At 35.6% G+C, this 19,616-nt stretch overlaps 1 protein-coding gene across 1 annotated transcript in view; it reads right to left on the bottom strand.

Moving 5' to 3' along the window:
- Positions 1-16,160, bottom strand: part of UCHL3 (ubiquitin C-terminal hydrolase L3) — a 28,230-nt gene extending 12,070 nt beyond the window's left edge. Inside the window, exons 1-4 of the mRNA XM_080359559.1 lie at positions 15,985-16,160; positions 13,398-13,554; positions 12,937-13,022; positions 11,841-11,888 (exon numbers count right to left, since the gene is read on the bottom strand). Of these exons, the coding sequence (XP_080215685.1) occupies positions 11,841-11,888; positions 12,937-13,022; positions 13,398-13,554; positions 15,985-16,059 (366 nt within the window). The 5' untranslated portion in view covers positions 16,060-16,160. The remainder of the gene's footprint in view (positions 1-11,840; positions 11,889-12,936; positions 13,023-13,397; positions 13,555-15,984) is intronic.
- Between the last annotated feature and the right edge of the window lie 3,456 nt (positions 16,161-19,616).

Here is a 19,616-nt window from a genome sequence, read left to right on the forward strand (position 1 = left end):
GAGGACGATGACGACTACATAAACATTAAAAAAGAACATACTTAGCCCACTTAAACTTGAAGTAACATACCTAAAAAGGCAACTGCAAAGGCAGCCTCTATTTATTATACTGTCCTTCAACGGATCATATCACACAGATAATAGTCAGGAACATGTTTAAATTGAATGAAAAGACAAAAGAACAACGAAAATAAGCAAAGGCATGGTCTAAATCAGAAGTTCATCACCAGATAAGCTAGAGGTTATTCACACCCAGTGAATTTCATAAAATGAACACAAGTTAACTGGCTCATTCAAGAGACAGACTGTTAGAAAGTAAGGAGGGAGGGGATTTTAGTATCTTCTCACAGAAGGAATAGGACAGAGAGTGATCAGTTTTGTCTACAGCTACAAAAAACTGTAAGCAACAGTTCTCTGGTAATTTGGGAAAACTAGATTGTGTTACTCTGGGATTTAAAAATGAATCAAGCAACTACTGTAACAGAACCCAGAGTTTCTTTACTCTTCCATGTTGAACATAAAAGGAAAGCAAAGGAAAAGGGAAGCTTACCGTGGTGAGGTATGCAACTTCCTAAGTTTTTCACCTATTCTTCTAAAATAGCAGGCCAGTGGCAGTATTGCCATTAACACTCAGGATCCCTTTAGTATCCGTGGAAGCAGTAGGACTATGTTAAACCATTCAAATTGTTACTATTAGAAGAAAGACCACAGAAGTATTAAAAATGACTCTCAGCTGCAACTGACAAAGTTACAGTAAATATATTAAGACCAGGAAGGACCATTGTGATGATTTAGTTTTGATCTTCTGTCCCACACAGGCCACAGGACCAATCAAGTTCAATTGTTGTTTGAATCAGAACATACTCACAAAATCAAAGCAAACATTCAAGCTTAAGAATTTTTTTACTACTGAAATACATCTGAACAAATCAAAATTTCAGTCAATCCTGTCTATAGCTACAGAGACAGTAAGTAACATATTCAGACGGTTTACTAAACACATCAGTGCTACTGAAAAGGCAGCCTTTCTGAGTCCTGCTTAATGATGATATGAACATGAACTATGGATTACATTAGTTCATCTGGCCACAATGTCAAACCAGAGGTTCATGTTCAGCTTATCATCCACCATGGCTTTCTCCTCTCAACACATATAAAAATCCCCAACATCATTTTCAGTCTTTCAGAGAACCTCTCACCTTCTGTCAGGAAATAAACTTTATCTTTTGTGATAATTACACAGCTTTTATTTGGCCTCAGAAAAATGCTCCTTTAATTTGAAGCTAACCTAAAGGGCAACTTAGATTGTCCTGTGTTGGTGTCCTGTGCTTTACTATCTCTTGATCTTTTTACACTGCCTGTAGGTTTTGGAATGTATTTTTATGCCGTCTTCCATGTCACTGAGAGAAGCTGTTTAACGATGCAGGTCTTAGAGCCAATCCTTGCAGAGCCTCATTAGCAAATGCTCATGGATGAAACCCCGCTTATCTGCACTGAGACCTGCCAGCTGCTTGTGAACCCATCAAAGTTATGCAAGCAGAATAGAAACTGCAGTTCCTTAAGGTATGTCCCACATTATGCAACCAGTGGAAGGATTCTAGTAGACTTCAAAAACCGAGCATTAGGTAACTTCTCTGAACTAATTATTTTCACTCCTTTTAATCAATGCATAAATGCCAGTTAAAAGCATTTACTTTCTTTGTATTATTTTTGAGGAAATTAATCTTCTTTCCTGTTCAGTTTTTTTTCCTTTTTCCTATCAAGAGTGAGACAATGAATTGGTTCTTTCTGCTCCCATATTGCTGAACTTAAAGAACAAAGACAGGGATAAGAAGTATTCATGAAGAGCAAGCATCAAGTACAGTATGAACTGCAGAGCTCAGAGATAAGCATGGAATGTTATCAAATCTCATAACCTGTCCAGAGAATAGAGTTTCCCACAGATTTTTGTCTTTCAATTAGCTTCTGGTTTTCAAGCATTCTGATTCACCCCTATATCTCAGCAGCTCCATATAAAAGAGGACAAAACCAGAAACCTTCTAGCTCAAAAATGTAACCATATGAAGATAGAGGAACTTAGCAATTACAATACTTCTGTGAGTCAGAGAAGCTTACAAGAATTTAATGGCTATTATACTTTATCTATACTACTGATCTTTTTTTTTTTTCCAATTTATCACCTTAAGAACTGGTTTAAAAATGAGACATTTTACATTTAGATAACATATCAGATAGCTTTCAACACAACTTATTCTCAGCTTGCCTAAGAAAATTCCAAAAGGTGACTGATAAAACATTGCTCCAGGAAGTCCTCATAGTCCACAGACCTCCCTATGGAGGGAGGAACCCGTAACATTAAAACTTGCTGTGGGGCAGAAATTCAAGAGCTTTGCTGACTAGAGAGTTCCTGATAAAAGGTAAGACACACTACATTATGTTTTACAATTTTGTAAGCTGCTGTTATCAAAACAGACAAGCTTGTTAGTCTTCCTGGAATCTGTAATACAGTAATTGTTTACTTAGAAGTAGTTAAAGAAATGGAACTGAAAAACTTGTTGAGAGTAGGAATTTACTCTGGCTTTGATGCATTCCACTGACTGGAAGCTGTTAAACTGTCTACTTTTGCTCTGAAAAAACACCTCATCTTTTAGCACTCTGACTGTAATTACTATGAAACCATTAATAAGACTTTGAACAGTACCAAATTTAAGATTTGTTTAACAGTACATGGATGACCAGAATACATATTTTTAAAAAGCCTTTTCTACTTTTGTTACCATATTTACCACAATTCTTCACTTTTACCATTATTAATTATTGCACTTATTTATTTGTTTTCTGGCTAATATTGCTAAAAAAAAGAGAGAATATATTAAAAATGTCTCTTGCCTGAATGAGACCAGAAAAGACTTTAACTTCCCAAACCTGAATTTATAACCTAGAATGCAGTTTAAGGCAACTAATATTTTAAATTAAAAGATAATTGTATGTCAATATTACTATTAAATTAATGTTAAATACACATCTCCAAATAAAGGATACAAAGTTGTACGTTTCACATGTAATTTAAAATGTGTAAGACAAATTGTAACTTGAGAGATTCTATTCAACCAAGACTTAGTAACAACTAGAAACTGCAGAGCAGAGAGAATTAGACTAACTTCATAAGATGAAAAGATCACAGGAGCGTATTTCTGTGCTGAAAACTGTAGCAGGTCAAATATCTGAAGTGGTAAAACAAAAGCCCTGAAATAGAATTGAATGTTATTGCCATATAAACCAGTAAGCACATTAAGTTTATGGTTTGTAATGCAAAAAATACATTATAAATAAGTTAAAAGCTTCATGGAATAGGTCCAAAAAACGTCCAGGCAATTATCATCTGCTCAAATCCAAAAGTCATTTCTATATATAGCTGTTATTAAAACCTAGAGCCATTTAAATCTAAGATCAAAGGAAACACCTATAAAGTTGGTCAGGGACCAAGAGCTCTGCTTTTGCACATACCTAAAACCGCAGAAGTTTGATAGCACTGAGTAGCTCATGACTTGGCTCACACCCAAACCTGTCAGGTTCTAGAAACAGGGATCTGTCTGCTCATCTTGTTTGGGGAACCTAATCCCCCAGAGTATCTCAGTCCACATCTAATACCTGACAGGAGAAATCAGCATCTGGTACTGCATGACCATTTATTTCTAAGAAGAAGTTCAAGTCCATGCCACCTTCCTCTAGAGCAGGGGTGTCAAACTCGTTTTCAGCGGGGGCACATCAGCCTCACAGTTCCCTTCAAAAGGCTGAATGTAATTTTAGGACTGTATAAATGCAGGAGTAGTTTGACACTCCTCCTCCAGAGGCTTCTCTGTCTATAAGCTGACAAACTACACTGGGACTTCTTTCCTCCATTTTAATGTTGTGGTCACTGTGTAAAAAGAAACACTAGTTGCACTGGGACAGAGATCAAATGAGCTTTAACTGCATGCCAACATCATGGGAAACTTGGGAAACAGGAGGAGATACAATACTTTTAGTCCTGGTCTTCATTCCATATGCACAGCCATGGGATCAGAGACCCTGCCACAGGTTGTACATCTGCTCAGCTGAGTCAGTCCACAAGTGTGCAATAACTCATCCCAACAAACTAAGTGTTTGCAGCATCACTAAAAACAGTTCTTGTACAGTAAACCCTGTAGCAGACATGGGGGAATGTCAAAGTGACAATAATAAGTACAACTTTTCCAGCCAAATGGGCAATATAAGATTTATAGCTTTAAGATTATATTCAGAGAAGATGTACTTAATATCTATCATTTTTCCCCACCATCTTTTGAGGCTTTTTTTGGTTTGCTTCAGTAACTGTTCATTATCAAACTCAATGTTTTAAAGGGTCTGTATTACAGTTCAAAGTGTAATAGCATTTCTCTTTCTTAGAAGTCACTATCCTTAGTGGCTTTTTTTACATGCAAATTAAATCTATGCATCACACTGAAAAGATTTTCTTCCTCCTCCTTCCTTCACAAGTGTTTTAGATTTTGTAACAGCATTTCAAGCCTGTTTTGGTGGCAGTGGTGAAATCTAGCGAGACATTAAGTTTCTTCAAGCTTTTAAAGAAGATAAGCAGCCAGACAGAGAAAAGGAGCCTAGCATAGGAAGTATTCCAGAGGCAGAAGCTGCTTCATGAGCTCGTCTTCAACAGCACACCACAGAATTCACGTGAACGAGAGACATTATGAACATCAACAGCACAAACAGCCTTGTTCCTAACTACAATTTTCTTACATGAAATAAAAGCCTGCACAACATGCAAATTCTTACAAAGATAAGGTTCATAAACTCTGCTCTTCATAGACTCGCCTTTTTTTTTTTCAGCATTACAATTATCAGCATTAATATTAATTGAAACCAAGGCTACAGCTTTTAAAAGGCATTAGGCTACATTTGCTAGCTGATCAACTTGTGCACCAGTAAGTTTAATTATTGTTTCTGCAGATGGTGAAAATAAAAACTTTACAGTATTCTCCATGTCAATTCAATCCATGATTAAGGATGAACACTATCCAAATAGTATTACTTTGCTAGACATATGTGTAAAGAAGTAGCTTAAAGGTGAGAAAAATGCTGAGATCAGAGCACCCAAAAAAACCCTTTCCAAAATTAGTGATATTTTATCTCTCTCAGAAGACCTAATTTTAAGTTCTATGGCCTATGTTAGGCAAAAGTCAAGCTAGATTATCACAATGGTGACTTCTGTGATCAAAAAGTAGTGGAATTTAAAAAAATTTCCAAAGGTTAGGGAGCTCTGCAAAACCTAATTTAAATAGATTTTTCAAATAATTTTTCCTCTACAAGTTTTTTTTCTTGTTAAAATAAATTTAACATCATTGTTGCACACCCAATTACCATATTTTTAGCATGCTTCCTTGAGCAAAGTCAGTTGATGCAAATTCAACTCTCTGAGTAGCATTAGCCCACTTTTTAGCATCAGCTGCATTAGTAAAATGTTAGCAGTCTTAAGGATTGTCATTCTTATTGTTTTTTCCCTCCAAAGTAGTGGTTGGATTAAGAAAAAAAAGAGCACCAAATCAGTTTCTCTTCTGCCTGAGGGAAAGAGGGTGAGTGTGAACTCAACCATCATCTGCCAGGATCAGCCTGCTTAAAATGCCAGTGAGCAAAGCCATGGCAAGAGCCTGCTGCTTACTGTCTCTTAAAATATATACTGCAAGAACATGGATTGGAGAGATGCAAAAAACCTACAGCAGTTGGTTGTTAGAGATGTTGGATGCAAAACTTGACAAACATTTTGTTACTTCCACTTGTTATTTATTTCTTATATACTTGTTATTTAAACTCATTGGCTACTTTATGGGTGCGAATATCCTCTATAGTTCTCTTTCATCCTAAGAATCAGAGTTCCTTCATACAGATTTTATAGTTAAGCATAAGACCCAGAAAAACAATTCAGACCCATACTGTGTTAATACCTTATTAGTTATTTGCTCAGTAGCATGTAGAAATCAGACTGATGCATGTCTCTGAAATACTGACACATACAATAACAAGACAATGCAATAAGTCAAAGACTAACCAAGTATAATTTGCAAAACATTTCACATGATTCTAGTAAGCTGATTTTACACTTTTTGCTGCATAGGCTGTAAAAGAGAAAAGGCTATAGCTTGACATCTTTAGGCAACATCATTGCCTTTAAAGGAGAGATTACATGCTTATTCTGTAATGCTAAGCTAAGAAAAAAAATCTTAGAAAGAGTTATATAACTGATTTTATATTCTCCTGGGATGCAACTATTTCTTTACAAGACTATGGATTATTAAGAAGAAACACTGAGGAATATGGGCTATTTAGGAAAAAAAAACCACCGTATGTTCTTGGCAGGAGCAAAAGGGAAGCTCCTTTATGTTTCTTCTCTAACAATAAATTGTAATGCCCCAGGGAGCCAGAGATCTTTGAAAGTTCAAGTTTTACAGCAGTTGAGAACAGAGTGCATTGACTTTACTTAGTTCTTGCCAATGTTAACGACTGTTACTGTGATCAAAGTCTAACTTAGCACATTCCAAGCAAGATTATAGTTCTCAAGGCACACTAAACAAGTGCACAGACTACAGTTTGCAGTTATGGTTTGAGTTAGGGAAGAAATCAAGCTGTGGTAGCTTTTTTAGTGGCTGCCAACTTCATGTTAAAAATATTCCTGATCTTACTTGTGAACAAAAAGTACATCTAAGTATCCATACTGATGTGCACAAGTATTTCAGGTCTTTTGTGAACATCTGAGATCAGTTCTTACTTGTGACTTTTATACTGATAGTATCAAACACCGACTTTGAGATTCAAAGGCTAAGTTTTCCACCATCAGTATTCTTAATAGGGGTCTAATGAGGTGCAAGAACGTTGTTTTCATTTGAAGTGGCACTTCAGATGCAGCACCTCGGTCTGCTCAGTTCTGAGCCTCATTTAACCCAACACACAGTTCTAGCAACCAAAGCTGACAGCTGGTAGATAAATGTATAAAGTGTACTAAAAAACCCTCAAAAGCAAACCAAACAAATACCCACCTCCCCCCACACACAAACACAGACGCACACAAACAGAATGAGCTACAGAACACAAGACAGTATTTTCTGTGCTCCCAGAAATAGTCAATATATTTTATATTCCAGTTCTGGATTCTTCTCTCTTCCATAATAATTAGTAACTGAAACACTGTTGGTTAAGCTTCATTTAAGGAAGAGGAAAGAAAAAAACCAGGAACTTGAGAGCTCCTAATTTTCTGCTATGAATTTCGGCTATGAACAAAATCTTATCCTTTAACATAGGTATTTCAAGTAGCCATTTGACTTTCATTTATTTGCTTGATTTAAGCATTATTTTGAGCTATGCTCTAATAACATTTGAAGCAAACTTCCCAAAGACCACAAATCACATTCCGCTAAGCAGTAATGCATAAAGCATGCTAAAACTCCCCTGTCCAAAAAAATTCTGACCACAAACACAAAAGTGGTTCCATATGCTGCCAAGTAAGGCGAGACATAATATAAAGTTCAAATGATAGAGTGAACTTTTTAACAAAAAGTGATATGGAAAGCTATGTGTCAGCAGTTAGTGATACTTTGATATTGCACAAGCAGCCTGCCGGTTCCTTAGCACCACAACTGTTGGAGTATTTGCGGTCCACAGCAGCAAAAGCTGATCTAAGCCTAGTCAGTTAAGCCTTCTCTCTTCCCAGGAGCATGCTTCTAACATCTCTGTGCCACCAATAGCTCCTACAAGGCCATAGGATGAGCTCTTTCAGGAGGCTGACGGAAGACAGAAGATATTGTAGGTAATCTGACAATCCAGAATTATTTCAGCCACAGACACACACAGCGCAGCTGGCTACAACCTCAGATACTATAACCAGAATGAGATTCGAACAAGAGTTAGGCATGTCAAACTCTTTAGAAATGCAGAAATTGAATACAGATTATTCTCTAGATCTAATTCCCTGACTAAAGGTCAATTAATTAATCTTTTCATAAGTACTTCATATGGTATAGTTTGCCATTTTTCTTACTGTAGAATTGAGCTGCAATGAAGCATAGTTGCAAAGTTGTGAAAAGGGATGCCAGTAATATGAGAGCAGAACAAAAATATCTCGCTAGTCACATCATTATATTCTCATATTTAAAAGGTCATTTATTTCAAGAATCAGAAAGGATAATATTTTGTACCTGAATAACTTCCCTCAAGCTATCATGGCATATCATTGTTTAACCAAGTTAAACAATCTCTACTGGTTTATTTTTATAACAAGTGTGCTTTTGCATTTTCCTCCTTTCTCACTCTCTCAGAAAACTATACAGTAACCTTTTAACTCGAATGCAAAGGAGTAAGTAGGATACAAAATACATTTCTTCTCCAGCTCCAAATTCAAAAGGGCTATCTGCTCTGCCTAAGACTTTAGACCTGGAAGTCTCTCTCATGTAATGACAAGTTTTATTGTTTTCAAAAAAACCCTACCCTCAGATTTTCTGATCTGTTATTTGAAAATAGTTACTATGATTGTTTTGAAAGAAAACAACCCAAGATAGCAATACAACAAAGTTAGCTAAGAACCTAACTGCAATCGTTGCTATTAATTGCTACTTTTCCTCCCTCAGATTTTGCTACAACTTATTCATTAATGATGACTGTAGATGAGACAGCTAATGCAAATGCTCTAGCAGCCACAAACTGAACCATACTGTCTTTAACATTTTTGAAGGGCTTTTTTGTTGTTGTTTTTGGTTGGGGGGAGTTGCTTTGTTGTTTATTTTACAAGACAGGTTCAAAAATGTTAAGACGTGCGGTAGTTGAGGGTTTCAGCAGGCAGCACAGGAAGAACAAAATGAAAAAAAGACTTCAAACATTGCTCAATATGAAGCAACAATAAAAGGAAGAAGCAGGTTATATTCGCCATATTTTCAGACATCTCAGATGTTATAAACAAAAGTATATGCTCAGCAGAAGACTCATGAAAGAATAGAGGATCTTGAGTAGCTGGTAACTATCCTAGTTTCAGCAATAGCTGCTGAATTTCAGGAGCTATCACACAGCAAGAAGAGCAAGCTGGATCCATGAAACTGTAAAGACCTAGATCCCTTTTTTGGCAGCGCTGGATATGAAATACCTGTCACTTGAGAAAGTGCAAGCTTCAGCAGCATAAAGTTTAACAGAAAGACTGTTAAAGTTTCACATTAATTACCCTCATTATGGTACTGGAACATGGGACCAGAATCAAATCCCTGAAACCAACACCATGTTTCTCCTGTGGAATTATTCCCAGATCTTACTGTTTGCTACTAAAGTAATTTTAAACATTTTTCACACATAGAAGTACCCACAGGACTGCATTATCCATTTATTTGCTTTGCTGTAGCAAAAAAGAGAGCCACGGAGCCACAGAATCCAGGAGTCTTAACACAGAACTTGAGTTAAACCTGGTCCAAAGCCTGACATGAGGGATAAACCCAAATTTACAGTATTTTAAATTTGCAAACCTGAAATAAATTAGTAAAATGAAAACTGCTTAACTAATCTTAAAATTTAATCTATTTGAAAGAACTAAAAAACCCTTATTTTTAAGATGTTTAAGTTGTTTAATAAAAATTCCGTAAACTTAATTAAAAACTTCACGTATTTTAATATCAAAAACCTCCCCAAAACACTCAGTTCTAATCCAGTCTATAGATGGCCTGTAAAAGTTTAAAATAATTTTTTCAAATAGAACTAGTCTTCAAAACATAAGAAATTATTAAAAAGTGATCTGATTACAGATTATCCTAAACCAGAAAAAAATCCTCCCCACCAAACAAGATGAATAGAAGGAACACAGTGTTTTTTTACTCCATTACTTCTGGGGGTAGAACCAAAGCTCAGAGTCACAGGAAGGCAAACGTGTTTCTTTCCAGTGCTCTGCAAGGAAGTATAAATTCTCAGGAAAGTAATCATAACAAGAATGGTTATACAGGAGGAATGGGATTCTCTTCTCTTTTGCTTTAATGATGCTAGAAATTATCAACTTACTCTGCAGGATAAGTCAACATCCTTGCATGACCTGCACCTGGCAACTTCAGGACCTTCAAGGGCATGATGTTCATCAGTCCCTTCACCACTACATGAAGATACACAGCACCATTTAAATGTACCACTGGAAGGAAAACTACTATGAGCTTAACTCACTCCAACCCTCAGTTACACTTCCCAGCACATTCATGTTTCACATTTTGTTTTGTTTAAAAAGAATTGTACATTAAACTAAAGCAGTTCCTCTCGTACAGATGAAAGGGGAGATGAAAGCTGCCCATTTAACTACGCTATAGTAGGACAGAATCTTCAGGCAATCAGATGTTCCAGTAAGATAACTTGTTTGTTTATTTCTTCCTTGGTTGATGGATCAGGACTACTCTGAAAAATGGTCCTAGGACATGTATTCAACCATTTCACTATTTCAACTTCAGAAACAGAGAGGCAGGAAAAAGTTTACCAGTCTTAGGAATATCCATATTGAATTACTTCCAGAGTCAATTATGCAATATGAAATAGTAAATATTTGGCAAGGAAACTACTTATTCAATATTTGTGTTTAGACAGGGTTGCTAAGACAATCTTGTATTTTTTTATTATTAAAACAGTCTTCATCTTTCCACACAATTATTAACTTTTGTATTGCAGTTATCTTGATCAGGAAACAAATTAATTTGTGGAAGTTCAAGAAGTTAATCACCCCTTATTAGGAGATTCCATCGTCACTTACATGCTTCCTGAATCTTTACAGAGACTCTCAGGATCTACATAGCCCTTGCATTTTCTTTCCCAGTCATTCCATAATTTCTGCCAGAAGGATGCATATACAAACCAATCCCTGGATGAATATCACAATGCATCAAAACAACTAAAGAAGTTTTTCGCTTTCACAAGGACCTTAAGAAAAGATTCAGTCTTCAGCAGCTTGCGAGAATAATCTCCATAGCCTCTCTCTATTACTGAGCTTGCCAAGAGTACCTACAAAACGACTCCTTTGTAAAGAAAAGTGACCAGACTTTTTGGAGTCTCTCACTTAGAGAAGGAAGAGAACTATGAATCTGTTTTGATGTTTCTTCTTGAAATATAGAATCTTGATTAATTTAGAGAAAGAGATAAGAAGAAAGAGTGGTGGGTATTTTTAAAAGAAAATATTACAAATGAAGTTGAGTATCTATAATAGAAACGGTTAAAACAATTATCTTAATTTTCATTTCCAGATGGTGGGGCAAGAGGGAACAGAAGAGACTGCTTTGCTTTCTCCTGCACTGTTTAGAAGACACTGCATAAGCCATAAGAAGAAAGAAAAACCTCAACTACTGTACTACTGAATTAGTATTTGTATACAAATAGCACATACACAACGGCAAACCAAGTATTCTAATACTACTTTTCCTGAAGTAATATTTTTCAGACTCTCTTAAAATGTTTGTTCCACTTGTATGATCACTATGGATCTTAAGTCTCAGCTACAGATTCTAATCATGAAAACCTCAATTTCAATTAAAAATACTTTCACTTAATGTTTTATTCTTAAGTGAAGCTTGAAAAGATTATCCATGGAAACAAGAAACAAACCACAAAAAAAGCCCAAACAAGGTTGAAGTTGGTTTCCCCCCTCAACAATTCCACTTGCTTCTGTGACCTGATTTTCAACTAATGACACAATACTGTGAACCAAGCAATAATCTCAATTTCACTATAAACCTTTAATATGTGATTGTTTTCGTTTCAGTTATATTCAATCCAAAGTAGCTATTAACAAAGATTTTTTAAAAAATTAATACCTCAGTCTGACCTTCATGGGCACTGGATTCATGAGTGACACGAATAGCCTAAAATTAAAACATACTTCAATCAGACTTTAAATGAGAGACTTCATTTTATCAAATGCCATAGATGTAACTATTTTTGTTCAGTGTCTGTAATAAATAAATAAAAAGTTAATAAAAAAATAATCTCCTCATACAAGGATCTCAGGAGACCAATATGTCAATTTCATCACTGTCAGTTCGAATCAAATACCTAACAGTTTGCAATGGCACTTTTACACATGGAAAACACTATGGGCAAGTGTTTTTGTTACGTATTGCTTCTTGGGCAGACAAAATACTTTACGTAGAAGCTCTGATCAGACATCTTGTGGCCAACATTTCTACAGAAAATGTCGTTGAACATCTACTGTTTCTGTTTACTGTTACCCTCAGCCACATGTTAACACCCTTGTTCCTGAAGGCTTCACAGTAAGTTTAAATTGAACTCAGACTTGGAAACCATCAAGATTGTAACTTTGAGAATCATCACTACCATCATCCTCTCTACCACTAGCCAGAAGTTTATTCCCCATCCTTTCAAACAGCACTAAGATCTGGCAAACCACACTATCAGCTAGCTCATGGAATTATTTGGGGTAGTGGAAGAGGGGGATTATATTTCAGCCAATTCAGCTCTTTGTGTGCCCTGAAGTGCCAGAGCCAAAAAGAGATGACTAGAAGGCACAAATGAAAGGAGGCAACAGAAGGACCATCCTTTCAGCAATAGTCCCAGATCAGCTTAAATTCATCACTAAACTCAATCCTGAGCTCACCAAAAAGATTATGGACACATTTCTCAGCCATTTCAAAGTAATTTTATACTAAGCCAGCGAATTAATATGGATGAGGAACATGGATAAAATCTATTCTGCTGACTTAGCTATGGGCAGGCAGGAATACTTTAAACTACCAAAGCCAGTTTTTTTTTGTAGCAACTGTCTGATCACAAGCTCACGTGTAAAATCAAATTCTTTAAGTGCTTCACTGGATCAAGTCCTAAGGACAGTACCTGCTCACGCAAATAATTCTTACATCATTTTAAATAAAAGTAAGAACACATGATACTAACTTCGTAAGTTTCTAGATATTTGGCCCTCTCTTCAGGAGTCATAGATAATGAATCTTCTAGGAACTTTTTCAGTGAAGAATTAGTTTCTTAAAGAAATAAAAAAAAGACACAATTAGAGTCACACTTCAACTCCAGCATCATTCAAAGCTTACAGGATGCTTCTATCCAACTAATGATTTAAAATATATAATTACATTGTGTATTTAAGACACTGAAGGCTGACTGCAAGAAGAATTTCCACCTGACACAGTTCACAATGTTTTGAGTGCTTTAGTTCATGGATTAGTATGAAATACTGTTTTTATAATTATAGTAGAAATCCTCTTTGAATAGGGATCATCCTTTAAGGAATGGTTATATTCAGAGAAAATAGTACAGAATCTAATCGTTCCCTTCATGCCTCCCCACAGTTATGGAAAAAAAGGGAAAATTCAACAAAAAACCCAACCAGCCAACCTTACCAAAGTTCATTTTATCTCTGTTGTTCGCAATAGCATGAATTAGCCCAATTGTTCCACAAGCATTGTTAATGGTCTGCTTCATGAAATACACTGATGATTTAACATCTTGTCCCTTTGCTTTTATTCTCTCTTCTTCTTCTGTTCTGAAGGTTTCATACTAGAAGAAAAGACACAGACATTTCACAAACAGTACAAATAGACACTGGTTACATTATCCAAGCAAAAATAATTTTTAAAAGCAACAGCTACCTAAAAAAAACAAATTCAACTTCTAATTTGAGACAACAAATGTGATCCAATGAGTATATGTAAACCTACAATTTCTTAAACCAACGTCTTTACACTAGCCAAAAAACAGTCACACTTAAAACATAATTTTGAAATATGGGCTATCTAACATCATTTAAAAAATGTTCAAAATATTTCCTTGATCCAGGCACCTGTCACTGTCTCTCTTCAACACAAAGTTTTTGAGCACAGAGATCTCAAAGCTCTATCAAGCAAACTGTAATACTTTATATGTTTAATCAGCAAGAGTAGTCTTAACGAGTTCCATTTTAATTTTTTTTTTTCAGGAATGTAAAATAAGATTCATATAATGCTCACAGACTCAAAACAGGCCCTTCAAAAGCCATATTCAGAAAGTGAACATTTATTTTCCATAGCAACAGAAAATTTAATTTGACTGAACAATCTAAAGTACTTGTTTTGTAAAGATCATCACTGATCCAAATCTAGTATACTGTGCAACAGTGTGTAAGTTTTTGGGGGGATGTGGTTTTTGTTTTGTTCTTTGTCTAGAGCCCACAATGCAGGCTAAGAAAGTCATTGACCTTTAAACTGGATGATAACCCTGAGATTATCTGTATACGAACAAGAATAACTTTCCCTAAATGCAAGTTCAAGCCAGTTGATATATAGGAAAAATGAAATAAAGGAACTTCTGGACAGAAGAACAAAGACAGTGTAGAAAAGTGTTTACAAAGGGAGTAAAATTAAGAGGCACACTTTCATAAACACACAGCCAAGAAATATAAATAAATAATTATATAGAAGCAGAATATAACAGGCCATATTGAAAGGGAGACTGGGGAGGAGAAATGTACTCCAAAAATAGAAAATAATGCTCAAGAGTCTTGTGGAGCTCACACTAATCAACACAAATCTTCAGAACCCTGGGACTTCACATGGAAGAGTCAGCCTTCACACACTGAGGCTAAACAGTTGATAGAAACACTTGTGTCCCTTATGTTACTGAAGGATTAACATGCTGGAGAAAATCTCAAATATTTGGCTGGTGGTCAAATTTGATTGTTTGACGCAACAGAGCATATGCTGCTTCTCTGGTTCTGTTTGTCATCTGCTTCTTCAGGATGAAATTGGATACAGCTTCTGGAAAAAGAGAAAGATTGTTCTTTCCCATGAGATGATGCTCCCATCGAATGATCCAAGGAAGGAAGTTTGCACAGGCAGGGAGGCAGAAGTGACAGTCTCAGGAGCTCAGACCTGCAGCTCAGGCAGCCAGACAGAAACCACAGCACACAGAAAACTATGCCTTAAAGGTGATAGAGAGGAAATTTCTTGAAGGGAAGTGAGGACTGTTAAGAGCTTCCTTAAATTCAGGCCAAAAACAAGCCTGAAAAGCACTGCCTGTACAACTGTGTTGGAGAAACTGATAATACAAAGGTTTACAGGACCTAATGAGTAAGAAGACTGACCTAGTCACTCTTCTATTTAAAAGAGGTTTTATTATAAAAGTTAAGCCTTAACAGCTAACTGCTTTGTCCTTATAAACCACATATTCTTTTTGAGAGACACATTAAAAGGAAGAAGTTTGGGTAGATTCACCTCAGACTTTTTGGCTGACCTTACCACAATCACATAAGATTTTTATAAATTGAAAGGTCAACAGCAATCACATATTTCAACCTACATAACACTGAGAGAATATATGTAAAACAGATGTCTTCTCTATGTAGACGCATAGGACACAAAATAGGCAGACTTGAGGATTTAGTAAAATTAAGTATTTCAAAGTCTAACAGAGAAAGAAGGGGGTGGGGGTGCATGGAATTCTCTTTCATCTTACAGATAGGTCCCATCTGTCTGAGAAGCAAAAGCCGTTTTGGTGCTGATGACTGAACCAACAGTGGACTGAAGTTTGATCAATGCAACAGTATGAAAACACAAAAATTAGTTGCATTTGGTGTAGTCCTACATCCTACCTCTTATTTTGCTTATGCTATTGTAGCTTTCTGCTACAAGTAGCAGAACTGAGCCATTTCGCAGTGCATATTTAAAAAAAAAAGTCTTAAATTGTCTGTAATAGAAAAATGTGAGGTGTATTTCTCTATGCTTCTACATTGGCTTTTCCCACTCCAACTTGAAAAGAAATTGGAAATACACGTGTAACCTTATCAAAAGAAGATCCTGAAGGAAGTATTTTGTTGTTGTTTTTAATTAAGAAGTCTCTTGAATAAGGTTTGAGTCTTATCTTGATTCTGACAGCAAAGTACAAGACTTAAACTGTTCATTCTTATTTCATTTACAACAAAAGTGATTAGCTGACTATTAAAAAAACATTTACCTTTTCTGTTATTGGAAATAGAAGTAGCACTGCACAGACAGGTCTTGGCACCATGCTTAGCAGTTCTGGCTCCATACCATAAACATCTACAAATTGCCAGTCAGGATGTATACCTAGCTGTTTGAGAAACTGGAAAAGAAAAAAAAAATAGATTAGTATTAAATGAGTATGCTCATATACGTATCTTTTCAGAAGCATAACAGAGTATTTACAATGTTAAATACATTACAACAACCCTTACTTTCTAATAGTTAAGAGAAATGAAGGCAAATAAATGAGATTCAAATTTTAATAAGTAAGGCTGGATAAATCTTAGCACTAAGAAAGACACACAAAATCCTCATGGTTTATTTTTTTTAAATAGCTTTATGAAAGGGAAGCAAAAACACTCCCAGCACTATTTACTAAAGCATTAAAGGATTTCAGTCATTTAAAAAGTGTTTTGTCACAATATAAAAGAGTACTGGATATTCACTTTAACTAGAAATCATGGGTCAGATCATACATGAATAAACTTATGCTACTACTGGACTCCATGAGTACTTCAGAATACCTGACACCAGTGCTCATGTTGAAGCTGCTGCGTTTCAGCAGCCAAAAAAAATGTGATCTTTGATGGATGGCCTTTTGAGCAAAGAAACACAAGACATATTTTAGTAGCTGTACCTTTTAACATGTTCTTTTAAATGAAAAATCCTTTCAAACTATGATGGAGTAACACATTTTAGAGCAGACAAAGATTAAGTGCCAGACAATAATCACAAATCTTCAAGTAATTCTCAGTTGCTTCTTCAGAACTTCTGAAAAGTATTTAAGCCAAAGGCTTTCTGATCATTTTCCTACACTACCGCTATACGTCACATTACAAAAAAGTGATTTTTGGATTTTTTTACATAGTATTAAGCCACTTAATAAGGAAAGAGAGACTGTAGCACCTACTAAGCTTTGACAACCTTTGTCTACAACTGAGTCCTCACTTTTTTATCAGATATTAATCTTTTACTCAGATAAGTTATGTACCATAGCAGTTGCAGTATTAGTACCTATTTATGACCTAAACCAATTTGAAATATCTGTATTATAAGAGTCTGAAAGAACCTAACTGAACTCAGAAACTATTGTTATTATATACACATTGATTATTCGTAATTATAGGAAAAAGCTAATTGTACACTGTGGCAAACGTAAATCCTATTTTGAAACAATACTTCTACGTGTAAAAGAAATTCATTTTGGAGAAAAACTTAAAGATGTGGGAACCCTGTGTATTTTCCAGAAAGTTAACATTTTACAACTTACTATATTTCTGCTGGAAAAAAACCATATTCTATCGGAAAATCTTATCCAGTCACGGGGTGCTCTCAACTTTAAAACAAGGTAAATATGCTGATAAAAATAGTTGTAAATTTAAATGCCTAAAAAAACCATGCAGCAAGTAACATTCCTCCACTCTCTATAATGAAAAAAACAACTCCTAAAGCATTTACTTAGCCAGGTCTCAACAAAACTCATCTCTGCAGTTCCCAATAGTGTTCCCAAAAGCGATACTGCAGAAGAGCAGAGTAATTTCCCCATTATCTTTCCTAGAGGGGAAAGACTGCTTTAAAAGCTTCGTCATACTTCCTGCCCAACACTATTTGAAGAAATCTATTTATTGATACATTTGCAGTAAAGATGTTTAAGAATCACATTAAGATGATAAGCCTAAATGAAAAGCATAGATGACTCTTCCTTCCATAATCCACCTAGTGAGCACATTTACATATACACACAATAATTAAGTAAGAGTTACGCCATGTTTGAGTAGATTCATACCTACATAGATATAACTGTAAGAAATACCCAAAATGAATATTTTATTAAAATAAAGCATGAGAACATGCGATAAAAAACAAGTATCTTCATCTAACATGAGATCCCTTCAAATAGCACTTTCAACTTGTATTGGGCAAGAGGCAAGGTGGTGGGTGGTCTTTCAGGAAACAACCAAGAGGCTGACTCTCAATATTTAGAGATAAAAATGAGACAGTTTCTACAAAGGCTAAATGTATAGAAAACAGGTATTTGTAGAGCATAAGGAATATTTTTACCAGTAACACTTAGGAATATACTCTACAAGGGGGCAAAGCAATAGAAAATATACAAACCCTTAAAACCCTTAAGTTTTATCAAGGGAATGAAGCTGCAGTTTACAGCCAGTGTTTTGAGGGGAAAAACAAACAAAACAAGAACTCCACACCCTACCCCCCCCAACCCCAATCAATCAAAAAACCCACAAACATCACCCCCCCCCCCCAAAAAAAAAAACCAACAAAAACAAAACCAAACAAACCAAAAACTAACTAACAGAGAAAAACTTCACGAAACGCCAGCCTGCACTTTACCATTTTAAATGCATTATTCTCTTTCCATTTTACACTGCAAGACATGACATCAAAACCAAGGGTGGGTAAATGTCATTTAAGTTTGAAAAAAGTTTAAAGAGTATCTTGGAAAAATTAGTATGGCTTTCTGTGTATCTACAGTAATAACCTATACAGTTCAATGAGCTAGTCCAGTATTTTATTCTGGCTGCATGCAAAATATGGAGATTTTATTTTCATAAGGTCACATTAATTCTCTTCTCTTTTTCCTTACACTACCTAATAATAATGAAAAACATGGACTGACCATAAATTCAAAGAGGGAAAGGGGGATGAGGGGGAAAAGGAAGTGCCTTTATCAAGCTCTCATGGAATTTTGTCCCCTTCTGTACAGGTTTGTGGGACTGGGCACAAGTCATAACTAAGGCTTTGCAGAACCTTCTCTTTTGACTAGATTAAAAAACACGATAGTTTTGAAGTACTATAAGAAAATTCACTCAGAAAGTTGCTTATGTAATACACCAAGGTCTTTTGGTTCTGTATCAACTTTAAGCCTTGCCAAGATTGGGAAGAAGGCCAAATTATTTTGTTCTAATGAAAATGGGGAAAAGGGAAAGTGTTAAGTATTTACTAGCTGATGAAACAGAAGACAGTATCTTTTGAACTCCTATTCTAATCCTCTAGGTTGTGAAGATTACTACTTTGTGAACAACAACAACAAAAAAATTCTGAAGGGGAAGGGAGTGCATGTACTGGTGCATTAAAATATTATTTGTACTTCTAAGTACTTTTTTTATTAAACCAATGACTAATCTTTCTACCATTTTTACTGCTGTTATTCAGAATTGTGGGAAAGGCAATACAACTGAAAAAATACCATTTATTGTTTTGCAAGGTTACATTAAACAAGGATACAAAAACCCAACAAAACAAAACCACTTACCTAGAAAAAGGCCCCACAACTAGAAGAGGCAATGCCAGAAGGATCACATTAAGCTACTGGACAAATAAGTGATGTAGGTTCTCCTGTCCTGTTCTACACCACTGGGCAAAAAAAAAAAACCAAAACCCAAACAAACCAACCAAATAAAAACAAAAAACCAAAAAACACTCACACACACACAAAAATACAACAAAAACACCCCCTCCTGGCACAAACCCCAAATCAACAAAATGCTCCCTATACCAAATAATAGCTACTCAAACTCCTGAATGAAATATTCAACATTACTAAAACTCCACAGATACAGGATGTCTTATTAGGTTATT

This window comes from Nesoenas mayeri (genome assembly GCF_963082525.1).
Source record: "Nesoenas mayeri genome assembly, chromosome: 1".
In the NCBI taxonomy this organism is placed as follows: Eukaryota; Metazoa; Chordata; class Aves; order Columbiformes; family Columbidae; genus Nesoenas; species Nesoenas mayeri.